This window comes from Hylobates moloch, unplaced genomic scaffold, assembly GCF_009828535.3.
Source record: "Hylobates moloch isolate HMO894 unplaced genomic scaffold, HMol_V3 SCAFFOLD_17, whole genome shotgun sequence".
NCBI classification, from domain to species: domain Eukaryota; kingdom Metazoa; phylum Chordata; class Mammalia; order Primates; family Hylobatidae; genus Hylobates; species Hylobates moloch.
Genome location: NW_026652292.1, coordinates 6,002,819 through 6,021,625, shown reverse-complemented (window position 1 = coordinate 6,021,625; position 18,807 = coordinate 6,002,819). Strand labels below are relative to the sequence as shown.

General features: G+C 47.9%; 1 protein-coding gene across 2 annotated transcripts in view; it reads right to left on the bottom strand.

The window, feature by feature from the left end:
* Window positions 1–6,672: 6,672 nt before the first annotated feature.
* The window catches only part of TENT4A (terminal nucleotidyltransferase 4A), a 42,754-nt gene continuing 30,619 nt past the window's right edge, over window positions 6,673–18,807 (bottom strand). Inside the window, exons 7-13 of one of the 2 annotated variants that reach the window (XM_058430139.1) lie at window positions 17,283–17,496; window positions 15,128–15,254; window positions 14,064–14,164; window positions 13,220–13,392; window positions 12,529–12,687; window positions 10,684–10,848; window positions 6,673–8,988 (exon numbers count right to left, since the gene is read on the bottom strand). In XM_058430139.1, the coding sequence (XP_058286122.1) occupies window positions 8,794–8,988; window positions 10,684–10,848; window positions 12,529–12,687; window positions 13,220–13,392; window positions 14,064–14,164; window positions 15,128–15,254; window positions 17,283–17,496 (1,134 nt within the window). In that variant the 3' untranslated portion in view covers window positions 6,673–8,793. The remainder of the gene's footprint in view (window positions 8,989–10,683; window positions 10,849–12,528; window positions 12,688–13,219; window positions 13,393–14,063; window positions 14,165–15,127; window positions 15,255–17,282; window positions 17,497–18,807) is intronic. The other variant, XM_032135403.2, reaches the window with a different exon arrangement.

Genomic DNA, 18,807 nt, shown 5'->3' with positions numbered 1-18,807 from the left:
GACAGCTGGTCCCATTCACAGAAGACACTGGGGACAATAGGCAGGGGGCTGTCCTGTCCCTGGGGACATACAAGGGGAGACACAAGGTTCAGCGCCTCCCTATATGTAGGCACGACCCCTTCTGTGCCAGACTAGCCTTGGGTCTTTGACCACTTTGAACAAGCTAGAAACTCAGGACACGTAGAGGGGGGAGACTAGATGAGAAATGTTCCAACCGCCCTTTGTTCTGCACCCAAAACAGTGTTAAGCAGTATTGAGACCTTGTCCACGTAGTGTCACCTCTGGCCAGAGGATGCCTCATCAAAGGGCCAAGCACTGTGGATCTCGTCCTGCCACTGCCTTTGAAAAGGAGTTCTGGGGCCCCCACCAGAAGAAACCATGCTCTGCGCAGTTCTGAAGACCCGTTCTGGGCAGGATCGTGGCTGTCCCTCTCTGTGCTTTGGTGCATGTCTCACGTGACAGGTCCTGCCCATGAGTGGTGGTAAAAAAAAAAAAAAAAAAAATTTAGTGACTGAGGCCACCAGCATTTTAAAAAATTAAATAGAACAGACAAGAGCGACTGTAGCAAGGGAGGTCATGACATGATAAACACGAACAGTTACATTCGCAGTGGCAAAGTAAGATGAGTTCCTCTGGCGAGGCAGCCCCGGCCACGTGAACAGCGATGGCTCCCAATCTGGCCACACGGGAGACTCGCCTCATGCTCAGAGCTCTCCGGTGTGCAAGCTCCCTCCTAACCATTCAATTCAGAGTCTCTGGAGGTGAGCCCCAGCATCCATGACTCCTAGAAGAGGAGGCGCCCAGGTCTCAGTACTTCCTTCTTAAAAGAAGGGCCCTGATGTGTGCCTCCACGCATTGCCCACAAGAAAGAGCCATTGTGTACTAGGGGTTCTCCCAGGCCGTGGGGTACACTGGCGGGAGAGGACTAAAGGATCAATAGTACCCTGGGCGGGCAGTGGGAGAAATGGGTGTGGCTGGTGAGTAGAGTGTGGAGCAGGCCTGGGTGCAGCTCAGGGAGGGAGCATTTGGGTGCTGGAAGCACAGCTCCAGTGTAGTTGGTGAGCGTGGCCTACGGGTGGGCACCAAGGGGCTCCTGCAAGGATAGTTTCAGTTCTGTTGAATCCAACAGCAAAACAGTGTGGGCTTTTATTTTGTATATTTTCAGATTTTTTCTTTTTCCATTTCATTTTTCTTCAGTCATTCATTTTTGCCACATTTTACATAACTACTGATATATGACCAATTGAATATTAAAAAATAATAACAAGCCACTCAGATCAATTGAGAGGCAAGCATTCCGAGGGCAGAATGTCTCGGAAGGCCTCGAATGCCGGGTCCAGGGGCCAAGACTTCCACCTGCAGGGGAGCCACAGCACGCAGCAGGCATCTGTGCACAGCTCAGTCCAGTCATGCTGCCCTGGGGCTACGTCTGCAGGCTGAGCTGTAAGCTCACCCGATGCCTGTCTGTGACAGACTTTGGTAACAAAGTGGTAAAACCAGCACCCAGGTGGGGCCAGCGTTCCCAAGGGGGCAGGGAAGGGACTCCCCTAACTGAGGTCTCCAGCCTGTGCCTTAGCTGGATTAGGAGGCAGACAAATGACCTGAGTGGAGCAGGCTCCCTTCCTGTTTCCTGCGGTGCACAGCAACCAGGGTGGGAATTGCAGGGCCCTGGGGGAAGCTCCCTACTCCAGGTATGGGATCCAGGGCTCTGATCAGTCCAGCAGGCATCTGTGCAATCCGCAGGACACCCTTCTCAACCCGTGTCCAGGAGTTGAGAAAATAAAAATGAAAGTAAGAGTGGGAAAGAGTTGGTGGTTTCCTGGCTTAAAGATGTGTTCCATGGAAAGTGAGGGGCTCCACAGGGTATCCCCCAAAATCCAGGAGAAGGGAGAGGGAGTGGAACAGACATTCGAGCAATGAAGCTATGTCCCCTTTTTCCTCCCTACCAGACTGCTTTAACGAAACTTCAACCCATATGGAGTTTCACATGAGAATTTGTTTGAAATATGTGTTTCCTGTATATATCAGTTAAAATTGTATTCAGCTGAGAGCCCTGAATATCAGTGGCATAAACAGATGTGGGTGTCTTCTTCGTGCAAATGTTATATATGAACATACAAAGAAGGACCAAAGCCTCAGGACTCTGGTCCTTTCCAGCTTCCTGCTCTGTCAGCCTTATTACACAGCTAGCCGCTTCATGGTTACAACATGGCTGCTCTGTCGCCAGGCATTGCATTTGAATTCCAGCCAGAATCCAAGGAGGGAAGCAAAGTACTTTCTCCTAGAAAAGTTTCATTCCAAAGGAAAGCGCTCTGTTGTGACCACCCCTAGCTGCAAGGATGCTATAAAAGTTATCTTTTCAGCTGTGCACGCTGCTGTGTAAACAAAGTTGAGCCAGATAAAATACAGGACACCCAGTTAAATTGCCCATGCAATATTTGGAACATATACCAAAAAAGTATTCATCGTCTACTTAAATTCAAATGTAACTTGGAGTTTTGCGTTTTCATTTTCTAAATCTGGCAATCCTGGAAGAAATAAAGGAAAATGGATACTGGGTAAGTAACTAGCAGTATCTACCTACGATGCTGCCCTAAAATAGTAACCAGAATGTCAAATGATGGCATTTCTTAAACGACACTACTTTTTCTTTCAAAATGTTCAAAGCTCCAGAGCAAGAAATCTTAAATACCAAATAAGCAACATTGTAATTTCAAAGGCAAGAAAAAGGGGAAAGGAAAATAGGAAGCCATTTATTACAATATTTTCCCTTTTCGCCTGTCATTAAAAATGAGTTCCTCCCGCCACTCCCCTTTCAACTGACAGGCTCGGTTCCCTGCGCCAGGCCTACCAGGTCTAATAACATGAGTCCATGCCGCCCAAGTGCTCACATCGGGCCTGGTGTGGCTCCAGGTGCTTTACATGCATTTACTCGTTTAGTCTGTACAATGGCCCCTTGGGGAGATGAAACTGGAGCACAGGAGTCAAGTGACGTCCCCAAGGACACACAGCCAGGAAGCAGCAGAAGCGAGACTTGAAGCCGGTGACTGTCCGTGGAGATCCACCCTCCCTTTTGCTCTGTGAACAGCCTGCTCAGTGGTCCCCTTCCGGTGAGGGCTACCTCTGTCTTATGTCCAAGACTATTGATGACGATGACTTTTCTTTCACATTTCGGGGACACTGAGAGGGAAATATCTATTTTCTAACAGAAATAACTGGCGAGTGGCAAGATTGGAAAGGCAGGCAAAGGCAAGATCCTGGAAAGCTTTCTAAATCAAATTAAAGATTTGGGGTTTGATTTCCCAAAACAGAGGAGCTGTGCTGATCATCTTAGCTGCTTTTAGTGGACACTTGAACCAGCAAGAAAAAGTCTGAAGCACAGAATGAGCCTGTTACTCCCTTCTCCCCTGCCCTGCCAAACCCTTCCAGGGCTCTGCGCACCCCAGCTCCTGACTCCAGCCTTTGGGCCCTAGGCCCAGGCTCTCTGCTGACAGGATCCTATAAACGCTGGCCACAAAAAGTCCAACAGGAAGCCTCTCACGTTTCCTGAGCCCACGTAGTTCCACCATAACCATTTCAACACACAGGGCCCTGCCGGCGATGCCACTGTGTCCCTGAAAGGCCCCCCCGACGTGAGCCACAGGCACAAGACACATCTTCAGAACCTGGTGGGGCTCAATCATAACGTAAGCACCAGTGTTCCACCTAAACTCACAGCAATCTCTCGATGTTGTCGGACAACAAAAAGGGACCACAGGCCTTTGCAAACAGCAGCAGTGTGGGAGCGAGGCCCAGCGTGCGCTCGGGGGACTGGCGGATGTGCCACGTGACCTTTAGAAGCCTTTCACGTCACAGGACTTCAGTTTCTCATTTTCGGGGCTGAGCTGCTCTAGCTGGTCCTTAAGATTCTGCCCAATTTGAAAATTCCAACAGTGACATGGCAGCATGTGTGGAGGCTTCCTGTCTGTTGAGACCTGGATTTGGCCATAGCCACCTGCACCCATTACCATAAACCTCACTCAGGACTTGATGAAACAGAAGCAGGAATGACAGGAATCTGCCTCGAGTCACATATCTCTCAACCAAGCGTGAGTGACCCCACAGCACCTATGATGACCTGAGCATTGGCCGAGCTCCAACCGTTCCATCTCAGAGGCCTGGGCAGAGGGCGCCATATCCACACTGGCAGGAAGGAACCCTGGGCAAGCTCGCCCCACAGCCACGTGGCTTCCCAGGAGACAGGACTCAACCTCCCAGTGCGACTGGTCCATACCCTCTTCCTTTACCTAAGAACCCCATGAAAAGCCTTGGTTTCTTGCCCTTGCCTGGAACTCACTCCAAGACCTCCAAGTCCTTAGCTGGTCCTTCTCTAGGATCAAGTCATGGGGTGAGACTCACCATGAATGCCACCAAGCAGTTTACCCTTGCAATCTAGGGCTAGCGGCACCCCGCCCCTCCCAGGCTAACCCTCCCACACGGGCCCTGGAGACACAATGCAGGCAACATATTTTCGGGCCATTCTTAAACAACAGGCATAGCCTCCAGTGTGGTGTCTGGGATGTGTGTCTGTTTAACGGGAGCCACTGTCCATTCTAGGCAGTTACCTTTGACCAAAGGTAGTCAAAGTCACCTAAGGATTGGCAAGAACCTCACAAGTTATCGACAGCAGGAGGATGACACACACATGACAAGTTCTCAGGACTTAGGGCATCACAGGTGACCCAGTCACAATGAAACCACATCTGGATTACAAACGTCGCCACCGCCCCTGCGTACGGCTCATGCCCAGGCCGAGGCACGCCGGGCAAAGCATTTACAGGGCCCTCTGCGTATCTCACAGGGTAGAGAGGTGGCAGTCGAGACCCTGGGCAAATCAAAAGGAACATACGGAAGCTGGTCACGAGGGGGTTACCTGTTACCACGAGATCCAGTGCATGGGGTCCCGAGACGACGTGGTGGGCTTGCTGATGTTCATGCAGTGGCCTGGACAGGTTCAGTCTGCCCTCAGAAAGCCCTTACCTTCCAGTACTTCCAGCTTCCTAGGACAGCAGGACCCATTTGACACCTCAGGTGCCTCTGTGGGGCCTCAGGCTCCCTGGTAACGTGGCTGCTCCAGAGGCTGCTCCTGGAAGCCTCCTAAAGGCAGCTCTCCTCAGTACCAGTGGCTGAGTAGGCAGCATCACAACTCACGGGGAAATCCAGGACAGGTCAAGAGTGCCTCCCCCCAACACCCACCAGTCCCGCCTCCAACACAGAGGCTAACTCAGCCACGTCTCCCACCTCCAGTGCCCTCCACCTCAGCACTGTCCTGGGCTCCTCCTCCAGATGCCCCTAGCTATAAGCCCCCCAGTTCCCTCGGAGGCCCTGCTCAACTCCTGCCAGCCCCACCCTGCCCACCACAGCTCATGCAGAAGCTGCACAGGGCTCTGCCCCCTGGAGAGGCTTTGGAGTCCCACCCGGCTGCCTGTCGTCTTCCCCACAGCACCACCATATGGTGCTGTCAGCGGCTTCTGCACACTCTTAGGAACCAGGTGCCATGAGGATAGGGCTGCTCTATTCCCCAGGTGGAAGGAATGTGTGTTTTACCCACAACACCCACCTTGACAACTGGAAGGACTCTAGAGCTGATGGCCCTAGAACATGCACTCAAGGGGCTGCACAGGCTGGGACATGCAGTTCTGTCACTTACTGGCCTAGAAGAATTCTTGTACCTTTCCTTATAAATTCCAAACGTCGGCAGGGCACGGTGGCTCACGCCTGTAATCCCAGCACTTTGGGAGGCCGAGGTGGGCAGATGACCTGAAGTCAGGAGTTCGAGACCAGCCTGGCCAACATGGTGAAACCCCCATCTCTACTAAAAATACAAAAATCAGCCGGGCATGGTGGTGGGTGCCTCTAATCCCAGCTACTCGGCAGGCTGAGGCAGGAGAATCGCTTGAACTTGGGAGGCGGAGCCTGTGGTGAGATGAGATTGTGCCACTATACTCCAGCCTGGGCGACAGAGCAAGACTCTGTCTCAAAATAAATAAATAAAAAAATCCCAAATGTCAATTACATTTTAAGCTACATTATGATTGCTTGGTTTGTAATGTCTTGTTTGCAAGTGATGCAATGCTGACCTAAAAGAAATGAAGAAACTAAAATGTTGCCCCTGGGCGGTCTAAGCAGCTTGCGCAAGCTGCATATAAGAATCATTTAAACAGTTTTACTGAATTCCTGTTAGCATCAGAATGTGAGGACAGAGGGCAGGTTTCTATTACTGTTATATAGGCCTTATGCAAAGTCTAGAACCTCTTTGTTTTTTGTTTTTGAGACAGGGTCTCACTCTGTCGCCCAAGCTGGAGTGCAGTAGCACGGTCTCAGCTCACTGCAACCTCTGCCTCCCGGGTTCAAGCAATTCTCACGCCTCACCCTCCCGAGTAGCTGGGATTACAGGTGTGAGCCACCACACCTGGCTAATTTTTGTATTTTTACCTCCTCCTACTTTAATGGACCAGTGACAACATAATCTCCCTGCCACAACTTGCTTTACAGGACCGGAATCATCTGCCTTCTCTTGAATCTTATTTAGAATAACTGGCTAAAGCACTGCCCTAATTTAGAAATTCAATATAGAAAATGTAGAAGCCACTCTTGCCCTTGAAAGCATACACTCGGACACAAACACAAAACTGGTTTCCAAAGTTTATTAAAAATCAAAGAATAGAAAAACTTTACATAAAAATATGTCCATTTTAGCTTCCATATTGTTGTCCACACACAAAAAAATCGAAACATGATATTTTTTTGTCAAACCTGTAGCACGCGACCACAGTGGTAGCCAGGCCAATTCATTTGCTTCACCATGACAGAAATGGAACATGGTACCTGTGTCTATGAATCGAGCTTTAAAATGCACACCCCACGGGACACACACTGCCAGCCCCGTAGTGGTTTCCTTAATGTGGGTTTACAGTCAATATTGCTAATGCGTAGAGATTAGTACAGGCCTATAGATCAGTTTTTATAAATATTCTTTATCAATAGGTTCACAATTTAAATATTTTAAATATTTTTGATAACTTTCGGTCATCGAGAACTGCAGACACAGTGTGCTACTCTATTCTGGAATGCCTCCTAGAGAACCCGCAGTCGCAGCTGACAGCTCCCAATGACAGAGTGAGCCAGTCCTGCTTCAAAAGGGCAGACCGCAGACATCTTAAAGCTTGTCCTTGCTGGGCGTCGATCACATTCAGAGATCAATCTAGAACTCCCCACTGCCGCACATCCATCAGATGTCATGGTAATAAGTATCTTGTCTCGACATTCTCCACTAGTGGACTTCAAAGGCCAAACTACCTGTAGTGTTTAGTAAGACCAGACCCCCGTTTTAAAAACAGGAAGTCAGATGGCCTACAAGATGCAACCAACTCCCAGGACAACTGTGGTGCTCCAAAAACTCAGGGTTAGGCAGGATGGATATATTCTTGTTCAAAAAAAGGTAACAAAGACAGTGGTTGTTGTGGCAGAATACACTTGCATAGTATACCTGTATGCTTCCGACGTTGGGCGCCAGCGGTCCCGGCCCCAGCGCTGGGCTGTGCTCTCCTGCGACACGATCCGTTCAAACACTCCCCACGGCGCACTGGGCAGCTGAAGCACTTCTCCTGGATTTGCTCTTAACAGAACGAATGCATACGCTACAGATTCCTCAACGGAATCAACAGAATTCCTTTCTCCACATTCCTAAAACTGGGTACCACGGTCCGCGATAATAGTCACCAGACCCATCATCACAGGCTATGTCACTAAAACTGACCGAAGCATTTTCCAGTTCACATTTTCCTAAAGATTTTATAATGTGACAACCCTTCTCTCCTTAGAAAGTTATACTTCTGGCACTTGAAATGCTGGATTTGTTGTCCAGTTTAAAAGAACTGAAAACCAAAACATTAAAACTCTGTGGTCAGAGCAAGACAACGGCCTGGGGCCCGACAGCAGGGCCACGGGCAGTCTGTCAGGTGGCTCTGGAGCCGAGCCCTTTGGAAAACCGTCAGGGCAACCTGGCTCCTTCACTCACTTCCGAGCAAAAGAAAAGACATCAAAATAAAACCCCAAACCCCTCATCATGGTGTTTGTAACGATGCTCGTCAGACAACCAGCCGACACGATGACCCAACTTAGAAAAGGCAGCTCGGGAAAGGACCTAAGCTTGTTTAAAAAAAATTCCCTCCTCCCTTAAATATAACTTATGTGAAAATAGGAAATTAAATAAAAAATATCTGAGTTATTGCACAAATCATAAGTTTTCAATATTTACATAGAAAAACAGTTCTGAAATTTCAAACAAAATGTGAGGGCAGTAAAACAATGACCTCCCAAGCCTATCCGTGGAGGAAAGACACACGAACGGGGTTTGATCTCCTCTGCTGCTTTGACAAACAGGAAACGAAAATAGCAAACCGCGAAGGAACAGACGGCAAACCGTGAAGGAACAGACACGGCTACCTCAAACCGCAAGTGCATGTTCACGTCCCTGCAGTTCCTGAGCCCGACCTGCCTCAGCACTGAAGGAAGAATCCTGGGAAGGCAGAAAACAACGTCCACGTTTAATAAGGCTTCACAGATGAGCACAACGAGCTGTTCTTGAAGATGGACGCGACCACCACACAAAGAAACATGCAGAGTGATCAGCGGCGGGCGTGCCGCGAGCCCGGCTGACGTGCGGGGTGCTGGTCTCGGTTCCCCTGCCGGTGGCCGAGGCCGCGGGGCAGTCTGCGGAGGGGTGGGGGAGGCTGACGCAGCCAGGAGCCATTATCTGCTGAGGCTGACGGGCAGACTGTCCCGCGTGTGTGTGTGTTTTTTCCTCCTCCAGCCGGTGCGGTTATACTGGTGGTGTCCCCTGTTGCCCACAGGGGGCCGCACACCTCCGCTACCCACAGAGCTGTAGCCGCCGCCTTGGGTGTGGCCGTGAGAGCCCTTCATGGACAGTTTCATGCCATTGTGCTGCTGGAGAAAGAGAGAGACAGCAGTGTTGGAGCCAGACAGCAGGCACAATGCCCACATCCTCGGGCAGTGACCACACTAAGCACCGACGTGATGTTACGTAGGGAGGAGGGATGGACTTCCCAACTCCTCCATCTGAGAGAAAAGCATTCTTTCCATTCCGTGACTGACTGGAGGCAAGAACCATGTACCAGGATCAAACCAAACAAATTCAGCAGAACCTCACTTCTAACTTGTTCCACTTATCCATAGAAATAAGGTCCCTAGCCGGGTGCCAGTGGCTTGCGCCTGTAATTCCAGCACTTTGGGAGGCCGAGGCAGGCAGGTCACTTGAGGTCAGCAGCTCGAGACCAGCCTGACCAACATGGTGAAACCCCATCTCTACTAAAAATAAAAAAACCGGCTGGGTGTGATGGCACACACATGTAATTCCAGCTACTCGAGAGGCTGAGGCACAAGAATTGCTTGAACCCGGGAGGCAGAGGTTGCAGTGAGCTGAGATCACACCACTGCACTCCAGCCTGGGTGATGGAGTGAGATTCTGTCCCCCCCAAAAAAAAGAAATAAGAAGGTCCCTGTCATGTTCTTCCCCCAACTGTGGCCTTCTAGAAAGAACCGATCGAGTCACACACATGCCAGAGCCTGGCGCTCTCGCCCTCAGCAGCCTGTCGATCCCGGCATGCAGCAGCCTGTGCTTGGGCTGCACCCAAAGCACATTCCCTGCACTGCAAAGTCCCGGCCAAGCAGACTGAGAGGAAACACACGCCGGCTTCAGGAAAGTCTCAGAGCAAGACAAACAGCAGGAGGAGGCTGGGAAAGCAAAGCCAAAATGCAAAGAAGGGGCTGTTGTGCGAAGCTGTTCTTTCACCCTGAATGTGTCTATCGGGGATGGATAAATCCAAGAGGAAATGCTCTATTACTTAACTCCTAAAAACAATCATCATACAACACAGGGCCAAGAGGCGAGCCTCAAGAATAAAAAACTTACTGGCAAAATAGATTAGACAAGCAAAGGAGGAGCGGGGTAAAGAGGTGTGGACATCGATGAAAGCACCGAGCATCCACAGAGCCCAAGGGAACATTACACGTGATGGGGGCTGACCTGGAAGATCTTCGCCATGGCTCTCCCAATCATTTAGGTACTTCAAGAATATAGGGACTTAATGTGACCTGTTTTCTCCGTGCATACAGCGGGACTTGAGAGGAGCCACAGGGGCAGGCATGCCAGGGCCCTGCTGAGGCCCAGCACACAGCTCTGCCCACCCTAACGCTTGCTCCCACCCCAGGCGGGGATCAGGCAATGTGGGACTGACAGCAGCATACATGGGACATCATGGCAAGATCTGCTCTTGGTTTTATCATTTGCTTCTTGAAAACCAAGGTATTTAGCATATAAATCAATTATATAAATGGGAAAAGTCTTCATTTTGAGCCTTATTTCAAACTTCAGTTTTATGCTATCAGTTCAACAGAGGAATTAACAGATGTTTGTGGCAACCAATTAAACTATATATTACATCTTAAAATAACTTAACTTTTTAAAGTTTTGTTTGGAAAGACAAGCAAACATGAGGCTGAATGACAACAAAGCAAATTTCATTTTCAAATGATCTCTCTGGAATTCTCTTTGGAGGAGAAAACATTTAGTGCCACCTCTCACATGGCAGCTTGAACAGGTGAACACACAAGGAGCTATACCTTATGATACAGATGAGGGCTTGAGAGCGGGTTGGGGGACGCTGAGGGAATGGCCGGGGAAGACATGTGGTGGACGGCTTTCAAAGACGCAGTTCCTTCTACACCAGCTTGTCTGCAAGGAACAGGAGCAACCCCTAGGGTCGGTGGAGGTATAGTAAACCTGGTCTAGGAACAAAACGAGAGACGGCCATGGGTACCAAATCAATCAGAGGAAAACCATCCGGGTTCTAAGCTCAGCCCCACCAAAGGGCAGCTCATAAATGGCACAGTTGCATGTGGGCTCCATAGAGCAGTCTGTGTTACTATAACCTAACAATACTGTGCTTTGAATTGGAAATACCTCATATTCTGAAAGAGCAATTGGCACATAAAGTATGCCCAGTAATCCAAGTCATAAAGTTTAAAACTCATTGAAGATCAAACGATCAAGACATTAGAGTCATCAGAATAACAACTGACCTACTCACACGCTGAACTCAGGGGTCACAGCCCAAGGCTGGCCCAACTGGTGGCCTGAGGGGCCGTGGGACAGCTGGCAGTTCCTTCCTTGCCTGCTGTCCAGGTCCCAGGCTGCTTCTAGGTCAGCATCACCCATTACTGTCAGCAGCAGAAGTGCGCTAACGAGAACCCCTTTTCTCAGACTTGCAACACTGACCTGGTTGCATCTTGGCATCCCATGCATTTACCCCAACAACCTCTAGAGATTGACTGTGGCCAAGAGTCTTCTTAGATAAATACCTATAAACCCTCAGCGTCCCTAGACTTCACACTCGAACCACACAAGCAGCCGCAAAGTGTGGCTCTATAGCTCAGCAGCCACACTGGGCTCTCAAGGGCCCCAAGGCTTGTGGGTGGTTAAAACAAACACCTTTGTGACAAATGGCCAGGACGTCAGGGCCACTGTGATGACCATAAAAAGGCAACCAAGTTTATCTGTGGTATAATTGATTTTAAGAGTGTAAATAATTGCCTCAGAATTTTACATTTATGCAGTAATTAGACATGTTATGGTGTCTGGCTGGGCCATGGCTCTGCTCATCAACTCTGTGGGTCATTACAGAGCCAGCATCCCAGAAGCTCCGCCAGAATCAGGGTGGATCCTGTGAGAATGTCTTCCCCAGAGCAGAGTGCAAAACTCCAAGAAATGAGTCAAAAGAAATGAGTCAAAACACTTTTGCATGTACCTACATAGTTTTATGCTCAAATTATACCCCACAGTTCAGAAAATGGTTTTCAGTCAACTAACATGTTGGGTTTATACCCACACACAGTCCAGTGATGTACAATCGGAAGTAGATACAAAATTTAGTATTTATAAAATTATCCTTTAGATTGCTAATTTTATCTAAATTTTAAAAACAGTATATTCTAACAGAAAAAGCCTTAGAAATTATGCCTAATTTAAAACATGAAAAAAGTCTAATAAGTTCACATTAAAACTTTTAAAAAGTCTCAACAATGAGATTCTGAGAGGAAGTAGGGACAAGTGTCTGGCACTGCTTGGTGCCCGGCTAAGTGGGTCGCGACTGAGTCGCTCTCTCAAGATGACCCTGGACAGCAGTCTCATGCTGGGGCAGTGAGGAAACTTGCAGGAGGGCAGTGGACCTGGCCCCCGTGAAAAGCCACGGCAGCACTCAAGAACCACAGTCTCCTCGCTGCTGAAACTATACATGGGGGACCTTAACACCACAAAAAAGAGAGGATTTCCTAGAACAACACAGCAATGGCCAAAGACTCAAAAAGTTACTCTTCTAATTCAAAGGACCATCAATCTCTAGTGCATATCACAGCTTGGATGCTGTTCCCAGGGGCCACCAGCGGGAAGGGTGCCAGAGGGCCACGTACCTGATTGTTGGTTGTCATGATCAGTGTTCTGGAAGTGGTGGGCTGAGGTTTGCCACTGGGCATTGGCAAGGCGGTGGGTAAGCCGGCCATGAGAGGAGCTGGCGCTTGCAGACTGAACTGGTAAACACTGGGCGTTGTGCAGGGCGGTGTGTCTGAATCCTTGAACCCGGTACAAAAAAACAACAAGGACAGCTGTACCACAAAGGCACACTACTACTTCCTTAAAGCTATGAAAAGAAACGCCTGCATCCAGGCTGGCTATGAAAGGTTATTCAAATTAAGTGTAACTTCTGAACAGGCAGCCCAAACCTACCCAGGCTTCCTTCAAGTAATTTCATCAAAACTGAAAAAGAATGTTAAAGGAAATACAGAAGAGATACTTGGATTTAATTTTTTTTTAAATCTTCAAATAAATTTTTAAAAACTACTCAAGAAAGTCCACTGTAGTTCAACTGTGAAGAGGATTACTGCCTTCGACAGCCGCATGAGCCACACAGGTTCTGAAGGTTCACAGCAGGGGCAAGGAAGCCTGGTGCCGACATCACGGGGCTGCCCCCCACCCACCTCCACACACATACAAGGAGACAAAACCTGAGCAAAACCAAGGGGGAGATTTTAAACTCGCGGCTATGGACATTTACCAGAGACACAAACTGTCCAACAGACACATGGAGGAGGGGAGGGCACTCACAACATCACTCCCAGAAAGTGAAGACACAGAAGAGGCCGAGGAGCCTGAAGACAGGAGCTGGGGGCTGGACAGCGACAAAGTCAAGCGCTGGCCATAGGGAGACTCAGGCTCTCGGTTCTGCGTCTGCTCCCCATTGCACGTGGCTATTCGCTCTTTGATCTTGATCCTGTTGTCTGTGGAGGGAAAAAGCCTTGGTTAATAACTCCTGAGAACCGCGGTGTAGAGCCGCCCCGGCAGCATCAGTCATGGGTTCTGCTGAGGCGAGAACGCTGCTAATGTGACTGACAAACCCAACATTAGGTTTTGCTTGATTTAATTTTAAAGATGACATTCGATTAGTTATTAGAAAACATTAAACATGTTTGTAATAACTTGGGTATGCAAATCATCTTCAATTGTGAACTTTCTAAAATCTAAATACAGATCAAGTATTTTTTACTTTATTTAGCATCCTAATTAGGATGTACTGTAAGTACAAATAAATACACACTGGATTTCAGACAGTACAAAAAACAGCTATAAAATATCTCAATTATTTTTATGTTGATTACATGTTGAAAGGTTAACATTTTGACTTGAGTTGAATAAAGTCTATCAAAATTATTTCAACTGTTTCTTTTCACATTTGACACAGCCTTAGAAACTTTGAAATTCTATGTGTGGCATATATTATATTGTTTCTACTGGACAGTGCTGCTCTAGATCTTATTGTCTTCTTAATTAATGCTCATCAGAAAAACTAGCTATTTTCTTAATTTGACCAATTCACCACAAAGGAATAGACACTTCTGCATGAACACGCCAGCCAGTGGTTAGGATGAACACAAATGAATTAATCTCTCACCCATGCCTGGTGACGGATGGGCTTTGCTGCCCCACTTCTCTTTGATCCACCTCCGGTAGTCAATCACCTCCTGAGTTACTTTGATGATTCTTCCTAAAGTACTGCAAAGGGACATTGTTGGAGATCAACAGAGTACAACAGGTATCAGGGAGCTGAGAACCCCTCTCGAGCAGCTACCTTATACCCCTAACAGATCATCTCGCTAGTTGAAGGACAATAGGAAAGGAGCTAAAATACGTTGATAAATTTCTATGACTTCTAATGATTCATCTCAAGCATACCCTGGGATTGCAGTACATCTACCTACAGAAGACCACTGTGAAATGCAGCTCCAAGTAGGGGAGCGGGCCTTCCTACCCACGATGATCATACAGTGCTGACATTTCACTTCCCACTGCACGGGCGAGAATGGAGATGGTACCAAGACAAGTGCCCTACACGGGGCCCAGAGCTCCTCCTGAAAACACCGAGCAGACAGCAGCTCAGGAACACAGAGCTCCAGCACCACCAGCACCTGCAGCGGCTGCCGAGCCAGGCCTCGAAACCTGTTTATTCCATCATCCACCATGGAACGGATCTATCAAACTGTTTCGAATTCCACTCTTGACGACCACGTTACTCTTCCTTCCCATTCCTATCTCATCTCCCACCCCTTCAAATCCCACCACTTCCACCACCACAGCATGATCTGGGTGAGAAGTAAATACTTCTGACTACATTTTGGGACTGTAAAAATGCCCCAAAATGTAGAACAAGGGACGAGTGTACGTAAGAGAAGACGGTAGGGACTGCATTTTAAAAGCCAGAAATCACCTCCCCAAAACAAAAGACCCTGAAGAAAATGTCAAATCTCCAAGAAAGAAATTTTCAACCCTCAACCATGGATGAATCCCACACAGCCATCCCATATTCCTAGAAGGCCTTCCTTCACCAACATATCTAGATTCTACTGAAATACGGCAGAACATCCCTTCATAAATTTCATGGAGGTAAGTGACACAGGAAAGGGGTAAGTACCATCCCACAGGCACGCTGAGCCCAGTCGCAGACACACAACCCATTACCTTTCGGCATCTCTGTTTGGATAGGACCTGGCCAGCGGCGACACGGCATGGCTGAGCACTATGTAGGCATAGTCGAAGACCTGCTTCACCTGCATGGCGCCATAGGAGCTCCGGCCAACGTCATTCCCTGCAGCAAAAAGGCCACGTCAGACTCTCCCCACATGCACACCATCGTCCACGTTTCGGATCTTCTCACACGAGTGACTCTGAAGCAGGCCCTCACCACTGAAACTCTTCCAGACCCTACCAGCAAAGCCCAGATAGGCGAACACAATGGGCACGCATGGCACTCGGCACTGGCAAAGGCCCTGTCAATCACCATGCACAGGGCACGGTCTGTGAGTGCCGAGGGGACTGGTCTGCATCATCAGCGCCCACGTGCTCATGGCCCACCACATGGAGGCAGCTGCCATTCACAGACGGAGTGACAGCCCACAAAAAGCCACCTCTCTAGGTGGCAGAAACATGAGGGAGACAAAGACTACCACTGTGCAGACCAGCAGCACCGACCCACTGTGATCGCTGATCTGACAATCAGGAGGCCTCACAGTGCCCCAACAGGGCAGGTAGAAGGGCAGCTCACCCCAAGTGCATCACAAGTCAGTCAACACTAATGGAACCTACAGGAAGTAAATCCTTTAGAATGGAATGTGAATTCTCATGTGTGGAAAACTGGGACAGCAAATCAAAGGAATCTGTCACAGAAGTCACCAAGGAAGCCAGTCAGGAGAAGCTTAATTTTCATAAGAAAAGCACGGTTTCGAATTTTAATTTACACACAACTCATTCTTCACAATCAGGTTAAGTGTGGATTCCTTTTAAAGGACATATATTCTAAGTACTGGAATTTTATCTTTTCTAGATTTCTGTTATAACTCAATGATTATGTGGGTCTTTGTCTTTTGAGTACATTTCAGCAGACACTTGAAGACAATGGCAATGTCTCCAGTGTGACTGATCCAACAGACAAAAAGATGGATGATACACTGCCACACCGTGCTACCAAGAAAACCACAAGAGCCTGCATAAATCACGCCATCTACAAACAACAACAAAACACATCAGCCAACGTGTTTTCCTTGAGATAATCTTTAGGAAATAAATAAAGCTCACATCCCAGAAGCCATAAAACAAAAATAACCATTAAATCTGAGGGGTTTTTTTAAATGTATAGGAGCTGAATAAAAAAACACAAATGCAAAAAACAAATTGGAAAAAGTATGACATGTGAGACGAGAAAGGCTTCCCCGACACACACAGGCCATGCACACAGCGGGGGAGGGCAGCCAGCGACCGGGCGGACAGCAGACAGAGCCACACAGAGAAGGCCCAGGGCCACGCGCCTGGAGCTGGGCTCTCCACCACCTGTTCTGTCACCTGTCCGTCAACGATTTCATCACCAACAGTAAGAACGGTATCTCACCTAGCAGACGCTCAATCAATATTTGTGGAATTCATAAATAACAATGTGTTTAACCCCACTAATCATTAAAGAAATGTAAATTTAAAAGCGTAACACATGGTTTTATCAGATTGCCAAAGATTTTAAAAGGCTGTCACCAAAGGAATGAGGACATAAATACCCTTGAATATGCCAATGGGAATAAAAAACCAGGAAATCTCTAGCCCAGCCTTAGACTCTTCAATGCGGCAATCCTCACGACAAAACACAACCTACACACATAGGAAAGGGTCGAGGGTAAGCGTTAAGTCAAAAGCCAAGTGACAAACGTGTTTGCGTTGTGGGATGTGTTCAACAAGATAACAATAATAAACATTAATATCCATATAGGGAAAAAGTGGAGAAATACATATCCAAATAAAAGGGGATTAATGGCATCCATGGTTTTTCTATATTACATACTTCTGGGAAACAAATGGTTTAGGGTGGACATACTTCAATAATCAGAAAAAAAATATTTTCCTTAATTCTGCTTTATTATAGAATGTAAACAGTTGGAAAGACAAAAAGTTAATTAGAAGCATTAAATAAGGATTTCTCAAAGTGTGATTATTAACTGGTTAGTATAAGAGAAACCTGCATCAAGAGCAAATGAACTGCCTGGGACTCTCAGAGCCCCAACACAGCCCCCCGTCACCAGCACGCCCCCGAGGCTGGCCTAGCTCCCAGCAGTGGAGATCAGGGCGCCCTCACCTGGCAGCAGGGGGTCCTCAATGCACAGCATCGACGGTCTGTACCCGCTGGTCATGGCTTTCATGATCTCCTCTTTGGCGATATAGGCACCTCCTTCTTTGATTCTAATACCGGTTTTCAAGTAATTAAAATTTCTCCCATAGAGTTCAAAAAATTCTACAAGAAGCATTCCAAGGTTTTCATCAGCTCTCCGGGCATCAATTCTTGGATGCAACTGTAAAAGCAATGCACCCACAATTTGTATGGATTCATGGCATGTTCTAAAGAAAACAGCATGCAACGAAGTCTGCTGTCCAGCAGCCTCTTCAAGGCAATACCGGTGAGTGGCACTCGCTCACTCACTAGCACCACGAGGAAGCCTGAACAGCAGCCTCTTCAATGAGGAGTATTCAAAAGAAATACAACCTACTAATCTGAATTTTAGTGTAGTTTAATTTTTGAAATTGGTAATCCATACAGCAAACTTCCTGCAAACACAGATATCTGATTAACCAACTAATGGCAAATAAGTTGACTACATTCTGCATAACTTAGTCACCTGGAGTCACCTGGATGGTAGATGTAATTTCAGATTCTCATCATCCTAATTTCGTTATGCTGAAGCACAACCAACAGGGGTCAGTGTTAGACTGAATAGTATGGCAGTTATCACATAAAACCAGAAAGTGAAAGGGTTGATTTTAGCTGTGTATAGGTCATTAGTATTGTATCATAATATTTATAGCAAGCTTCCATCCTGCTTGTCACACAGATGAGTACCACTCTCAGTGCAGTGCCATATTGTCTTCAAAAGCAGGCACTGGGCTTGTTCGGAAGTAAACCACTGTCCACCACACCTCCTGAGGGTCATAATTCTCAGCTGTCCAGACCTGCATTGCCCACGTCTATTTAAATGAATTAAAACAAATTAATTAAAAATCCAGCTTGTTGCTCTCACCAGCCACACTGCAATACTCAGTAGCCACGTGTGGCACCCAGCCCCTTGCCGGACCACGCAGAGGTGGCCATCACCATCACAGAATTCTATCGGACAGTGCCAACTCGAAAGGGACGGACAAGGGCACATGAGAGAAAGCTCTCAGAGAAGCACGGTGCATGAAACTATTTATAACACAGAGTGCCAGGAGGAGCTGCAGCTCGAAAGCATACAAATGTTTTTAGGGTTCAGAAGAATCCCGGAGTTCTCTGCATATTTCCACCACACAAGAGGAGGATTCCGATTCTGGCCTCACCTTTATTCCCTTCCTCATGCCTTGTCTTTTAGCCAAAATCACATATCCAAGAGGCTGGCCGGTGCCAGGGTGGGCCTCCTCCCCTCCCTTAGTCAAGAAACTCAGATGCTGCCAGTCACACCGCTGAGGCAGGACAAGCTCTGGGCACTGGACAAGGCACAGGGATGTGGCAGTGAACACAGGAATCCCACCCATGCTATGGTGGCCTCCTGTGGGGTTACAGGATCACCGAAAGGACCCTCTGAGGGGGTGGCAGGAGGCCCTGGACCCAGGCCTGGCACATGGCACATGCA